At 39.3% G+C, this 7,669-nt stretch overlaps 1 protein-coding gene across 2 annotated transcripts in view; it reads left to right on the plus strand.

Annotated features, from left to right (window-relative positions):
* LOC106877224 (CD9 antigen) overlaps nt 1-7,669 on the plus strand; it is a 181,151-nt gene that overhangs the window by 165,904 nt on the left and 7,578 nt on the right. For both annotated transcript variants that reach the window (XM_014926084.3, XM_089353017.1), the window contains exons 4-6: nt 1,585-1,680; nt 2,709-2,798; nt 4,868-4,951. In XM_014926084.3, coding sequence (XP_014781570.1) covers nt 1,585-1,680; nt 2,709-2,798; nt 4,868-4,951 — 270 coding nt within the window. The remainder of the gene's footprint in view (nt 1-1,584; nt 1,681-2,708; nt 2,799-4,867; nt 4,952-7,669) is intronic.

Raw genomic sequence — 7,669 nt, forward strand, 5'->3', positions numbered from 1 at the left:
CATTTCTTATTTCTTTATTGCCCACAAGGGGCTAAACATAAAGGGGACAAACAAGGACAGACAGAGGAGTAAGGTCAATTACATCGATCCCAGTGCGTAAATGGTACTTAATTTATCAACCCCGTAAAGATGGAAGGCAAAGTCAACTTCGGCGGAATTTGAACTCAGAATGTAAAGACAGACGAAATACCACTAAGCATTTCGTCCGGTGTGCTAACGTTTCTGCCAGCTCTCCACTTTAGCTATTGTAAATATTCTTTTCTACTCTAGGTGCAAGGCCTTAAAGTTTTGGGGAGGGGCCCAGTCAGTTAGATCAACTTCAGGACACAACTGGTACTTAATTTTATCAACCCCGAAAGGATGAAAGGCAAAGCTGACCTTGGCGGAATTTGAACTCAGAACGTAAAGACAAACGAAATACCACTAAGCATTTTTCCTGGCATGCTAACGCTTCTGCCAGCTCGCCACCTTAACATGGAGATATATATTAGTTTGGCACTGGCTGCATCTGTTACACTTGTCTGGGAAGGACTGTTGTGGTTATGCACTTATGCACACAGCCCTCTTTCTTGTATGAAATTTTAAAAAACTGGATAAATAGAAGCAAGCATAACTGCGTGATAAGAATTTTGCTTCCCAACAACATGGTCCCCACTGCATGGCACCTTGGGCAAATGTCTTCTACTATAGCCCCAGGCCAATCAAACCCTTGTGAGTTGATTTGGAAGATGGAAACTGAAAGAATCCCATTCTGTGTGTGTGTGTGTGGACACACACACACACACAATCATAAAAGATAAATAATTAAAAATTAATAAATGCAAATTAAACAGGAGTGGCTATGTGGTAAGTAGCTTGCTTACCAACCACATGGTTCCGGGTTCAGTCCCACTGCGTGGCACCTTCGGCAAGTGTCTTCTACTATAGCCTCAGGCCGACCAAAGCCTTGTGAGTGGATTTGGTAGAGGGAAATTGAAAGAAGTCCGTCGTGTGTGTATATATATATATATATGTGTGTGTGTGTGTTTGTGTGTTTGTATTTGTCCCCCCACCATCGCTTGACAACCGATGCTGGTGTGTTTACGTCCCCGTAACTTAGCGGTTCGGCAAAAAGAGACCGATAGAATAAGTACTAGGCTTTCAAAGAATAAGTCCTGGGGTCAATTTGCTCGACTAAAGGCGGTGCTCCAGTATGGCCACAGTCAAATGACTGAAAAAAATAAAAGAGTTTGAAAAGTGATTTTGAAGCAGAACAAAAAATGATGCTAACAAGTTCCAATAAGTGGTGCCATCATTTCTTTATTGTGGTCTTTTATTGTAACATTAGTTATGTATATAAGGTAAAATCATTTTGATCTTGGCTAATTGGATAATTAACTTTTCATTTTACAGCACTGTACACTAATCTTTTTCTTGATATTATCTAAGTCTTTCATTTTTATTAATATGTCAATTAATTTTTATTACTTTATGATTTTAATTCTTTTCTTATATTTATTGTTTAGAAAAGTGTTGTATAATTATCTATGTTACAATTTTATTTTTATTTTCATAATTATTTTTTAATCCATTGCTCTTCTTCAGATGGGTGGCCTTGTCGAGGACATGTTGGACAATGCTGTTGAAAAATACGACACAAATAAGGCATCACAGATTCTTATGGACAGTGTACAAAAGGACGTAAGTTCGGAGTGAAATCCTAAATTTTATCAAGGGGTTTTTTTCCACCCGGTTTCTCTTCTTTTTAAACCTTTTGATATCATTCCACCTGAAATAAACTTCTGTGAGACAAACTTCCTGTTATAAAGTGATCTAAATTTAAAGCCTATTGATATCAATCTACCCAAGTTTCTATGATACAAACTTTCTATATAAATTAAAATTGAAGTAGTTGTATGCTGTTAACTTAATGTGACAGTCCCCTGAAGGGAATAATACTACTATTGGTTAGACCTAGGAAGCTGCACATATATATATGTATATATATATATATATATATATATATATATATATATATATATATATATACATATATAAAGGTTATGAAAGATATTGGAGTCAACGAAACCCTAAAGATACAGGTAATACCGAGTAAGTGCTGTATACCTACTAGTTTTGCCCCTGTCGTTGTAGCAACATGAGTGGGGAATATAATATAGGTCGTGTATTAGCTCTCATTTCTTACTACAAATCTCCTCTTATAGATGTAATACTCCATTCTTCTACTATTACCGTCTCCGATGAAGGGATACATTGGATTTTCGCCGAAACAGCTGTAAGACTTTATCCATAAAATATAATTCTAACTTTGCCATTGGTCACTTTATCCTTTTCTTTCTTTATACATACATATATGTATATATATATGTATATATATATATATATATATATATATATATATATATATATATATATATATATATATATATATATGTATGTATGTATGTATGTATGTATGTATATATTCATGTCATTGAAGCTCATAGATTTCTGTATCTCTTAACAATAGAATTATTGGTTTATATTTTATTGTAAGAACCAGAACCACTTGTAATATTGTGATATTGATATTTATCAGCTACAAAAAAACCTCTGCTAATATATTCCATAAAATACATAGACTCATTGGCAACTGATTCCCCGCCAAAAATTCCATTTGCTACCAATTTTTTGTGTTCTCATTCTTTCTTCTTTCCTCTCTTTTTCAGTTCAACTGCTGTGGATCTACCCATGGTAAAATTGATTACGGTGATACTAGTCCACACGTCAAGACTTGCGTTCGGGATTATTATGATATCGTAAGTGAAATATATGTCTTTCCTTCATTACTACCTGTCGTGTTTGGCCTTGCTCTCAAAGGCCAGTCCTTCTGACAGGCATCCCACTGGTTAATATGATGACAGTTGTAGTTGATATGATCAATGGAACAGCCGGCTCTTGAAATTAATGTGCAAGTGACTGAGCACTCCACAGTCACTAGTACCCAAGAGCGGACTGAGAGTATTAAGGGCCCTTGGGCATAACTGTCTACCAGGTCCCTTAGCATTGATTTAGTGGAGTTTACATGTAGAGTGCAGGCCCTCAGGCAGTGTCTGATTGACCGACAGCTTAGTCCACCCCCTGCTAGTACCCATCACATAATTCTCAGGGAGATTCAGCATGCCACAATATGTGACATGGCTGGCGCCCTTTGAATTACAGGTACTACTCATTTTTGCCAGCTGAGTGGACTGGAGCAATGTGAAATAAAGTGTCTTGGTCAAGGACACGGTGCTCCACTAGGAATTGAACTCAGGACCTTATGATTATGAGCTGAATGCCCTGACCATAAAGCTACATGCCTTCTATAGAGCCTACAACAAACAGGCCATTAGTTGGAAGGCCACCAAGTTGGCTATGGAGGCAGCAAAGATTCCTTCAAGGTAGCTTGTGAATCAGGATGTATGAACCCTTGATGGGGTAGCACTACTTGAGCTAGTGTTAACTAGACATGAGCTGGGGTTTGATCAACCCTGACCAGGTCGTCTGGGTAAAAGGGTCTGATTCTTGAAAGATCTGAAATATCCAATGACTCACTCCCCGGTGATATTGCTGGTAATGTGTCCAGGTCTATCGCAGAATAATAATGAAAAAAAAGGAGAAAAATGAAGCTATCATATAATTCAATATATTTTGTAGAAATTACAAACACAGCTTCTAGCATTTCAACAACACACGTTAAGTATGATGTATTGAAAATATTTTTATTATAGACTAACCTCTGTTGCATAATCCAAATTAAATCAGCAGATAGTTTTATACACTACCTGTATATATACTTCAGGCTAGAGATTTCGGTTTTGGTATGGAAATGACACAACTACATGTCATTGATAAGTTGCAACTTCGGTGAAATACATATCTGTCACTCCGAAGATCACTACTACAATGATATCAGTTCAAATAGCTCCAAAGTATATTGCAGTTTTTAACATGATACGTCTTTAAATGGATTTTTCCTGGATGGAAAACTGCAACTTCTGGTGTTGAACCAAAGCACACATAGCATAAAAGATCCTGACAATTTTCTGTTGCACCAGAATGTTGATCTTCTGAGAATTGTTACATCTATGCCAACCATAAGATGGTTCAAATGAAGCTTCATAAAAATGTATTGAAAACAAGACCAGGAAACAGAAAATTTTGTAGGCACAGGCATGGCTGTGTAGTAAGAAGCTTGCTTCCCAACCATATGGTTCTTAGTTCAGTTCCACTGCATGGCACCTTGGGCAAGTGTCTTCTACTATAGCCTCGGGCCGACCAAAGCCTTGTGAGTGAATTTGGTAGACAGAAACTGAAAGAAGCTCGTCGTATATATGTATATATGCGTGTGTGTGTGTGTATTTGTTTGTGTGTCTGTGTTTGTCCCCCACAACATCACTTGACAACCAATGCTGGTGTTTTTAAGTCCCCGTAACTTAGCAGTTCGGCAAAAGAGACCGATAGAATAAGTACTAGGCTTCCAAAGAATAAGTCCTGGGGTCGATTTGCTCGACTAAAGGCGGTGCTCCGGCATGGCCACAGTCAAATGACTGAAACAAGTAAAAGAAAAAGAGTATGGCTTTTTCAGAATACGACACTAATTAACATAATTACACTAAATTAATTATTTTACCAATCACTAACTTTCTCCAATGTCTACCACAGTACTTGAGATCCTTGAGTATTCTGAAGGGTTTTATTTCTCTGTGAAGTGGGAAAAGAATTAAATTACAGAAAATATCTGTGGGGTCAATTTGTTGAAATAGACCCTTCGAAGGAAGTGCCGTAGCATGGCCGCAGCCCAGTGATGCCTTTTGTAAGTACCTCTCTTCTGTTTCTGTTGCAGCCGTGCAAAGACAAGCTGACCGAGTTCTTCACAGACTACATGGTAATCATTGCAGGTGTTGCCATTGGTATTGCCATCGTCATGGTAGGAAACTCTTAAGCTGCAATCAATGTGTGGATGTGTGGGTATATGCACGTGTGTGTATATGAGTGTGTGTGTGTGCGTGTGTGTGTGTATATGTGCATGTGTGTGTGTATATGTGCATGTATGTGTGTGTGCGTGTGTGCATGTGTGCATGAGTGTATATGTGCATGTGTGTATGAGTGTGTGTATGTATGTCCATGTGTGTATATGTGCATGTGTGTGTGTGTGCATGTGTGTATGAGTGTGTGTATGTATGTCCATGTGTGTGTATGTGCATATGTGTGTGTATATGTACATGTGTGTGTGTGTGTATGAGTGTGTGTATGTATGTCCATGTGTGTATGTGCATATGTGTGTGTATGAGTGCGTGTATATGTGCATGTGTGTATGAGTGTGTGTATGTATGTCCATGTGTGTGTATGTGCATATGTGTGTGTATATGTGCATATGTGTGTATCAGTGTGTATGTGCATTTGTGTGTGTATGTGCATATGTGTGTGTATGAGTGTGTGTATATGTGCATATGTGTGTATCAGTCAGTATGTGCATTTGTGTGTGTACATGTGTGTATCAGTATGTATGTGCATTTGTGTGTGTGTACATGTGTGTGTATGTACATATGTGTGTATCATTGTATATGCATGTTTGTGTATGAGTGTGTATGTGCACATGTGTGTATGTGCACATGTGTGTATGTGTAGTGGTGTTGTGGTTGGTATGCTCTGAGTCACTCCTAGGGCAAAACAACCCCAACAATTCTACTCACACACACACACACACACACACACACACAGAGACTGATCTATGATCAAAGATGTGCCAACCATGACCCTCCCATCTACTGCAGGGATATTTAGGATTATTTATCCAGCATATTCTCCACATTTTTTATGTTATTTTTTTTTTAAAGATAGTGTGGGTACTTAAGCATAGGTCAGCCCAACATATGGAGCAGATTGATGGTTGAAGCCATTCCGGTTGTGACCACCCCTGAAAATGATCTATTATGGGTTATAATATCCAAACATGCGCTACTTTTTCCTAGATGAAGGGATACAATGGAGTTTGATTTATTTAAAGGTGAATCATGCAGCTATTTTTAGCCAGCTGAGTAACTGCATAAGACTCAGGGAAAGCAATTTGGTTCATCATCATCATCATCATCATCACCATCATCATCACCACCACCACCACCACCATCACCATCATCATCATCATCATCATCATCATCATCATCATTTAGCATCCATTTTCTGTCCTGGTATGAGCTGAGCAGTTTTGACTGGGATTGGTAAGCTGGAGAGCTGTATCAGGCTCCAGTCCGATTCGGCTTGGTTTCTATGTTTGGCTGCCCTTTACGTGTCACCAGCACAGGTACCTTTTATGTGTCATCGGCACTGGTCACCACTACGATTTTATGTGGCTTAACGTGTCTTTTCAAGCACAGCAAATCGCCAAAGGTCTCATGTCTAGCAAATCAGACAACCACACAGAAGCTTCTTCAGCTTCTGATATTATTGTTGGTGGATAAGGTGGTGAGCTGATTGGGCATGAAAGGCTCCGCGTGAATGCGATCACCATCATCATCATCATTTAACGTCCGCTTTCCATGCTAGCATGGGTTGGACGATTTGACTGGGGGTTGGCGAACCAGATGGCTACACCAGACTCCAATCTGATCTGGCAGAGTTTCTACAGTTGGATGCCCTTCCTAATGCCAACCACTCCGAGAGTGTAGTGGGTGCTTTTTACGTGCCACCGGCACCAGGTCAATGGTAAGGCGGGGTTTGTGGGGTCCATTATAATCCCACCTCCACTCCATCTGTCATTCGATTTCATTGTGCTGTCCCTTCTATGTATGTCCTTATGGATAATAAAAAATTAAGAATCGTTTTCATGCTGGACAAAATGCTTAGCGTTATTTTACCCGTCACTGTGTTCTGCATTCAAATTCTGCTGAGGTCCACTTTACCTTTCATCTTTTCGGGGTCGATGAATTAAGTACCAGTTGAGTACTGGGGTCGGTGTAATTGACCAGCCTCCTCCCCTAAAATTTCAGGCCTTGTGCCTATAATAGAAAGGATATTATTGTTGGTAGATGCAAGCACAGCTAAATGCAAATAAAATCACAGGTTCAATTCCACCAACAAGCATCTTGGATAAGTATGTTCTTCCATGGCTTTGGTCAGCTCAGGACATTTGAGTGAAATTGGGTCAATTGAAAGGCATTACTATGTGCTTGAAAAGTTTACTTCCCAACCACATGGTTTTAGGTTCAGTCCCTCCGTGTGGCACCTTGAGTTAGAATCTTCTGCTATAGCCCTAAACTGACCAAAGTTTGATACATGGAAACTGAAAGAAGCTGTGTGTATGTGGCACAGTTTCTAAGGATGGATGCCTTTCCTCATTCCAACCACTTTACTGTGAGTACTGGGTGTTTCTTTCATGCCATTGGCTCCAGTGGGGTTGCCAAATAACCTACAAGACTGCAAAGAATAAGAAAAAGGAAAAGGAACAGAGAACAGAAAAGTCCTTACAACTAAATGGGGAATTCATTTTTAGGGTCAAGAAGAGATTTTTTATGCCAGGAACAAGCAGAGGTGTCTTGCTATAGAGAAGATACATGGCTACCCAACATTAATATAAGGGTGGAGGGAATATCTGGGGGGGGGGGGGTGAAAGTTAAATGATAGTGACAGGGTGCTAGAGAAAAATCTG

The sequence above is a fragment of the Octopus bimaculoides genome, chromosome 5 (genome assembly GCF_046866305.1).
Source record: "Octopus bimaculoides isolate indiv1 chromosome 5, ASM4686630v1, whole genome shotgun sequence".
In the NCBI taxonomy this organism is placed as follows: Eukaryota; Metazoa; Mollusca; class Cephalopoda; order Octopoda; family Octopodidae; genus Octopus; species Octopus bimaculoides.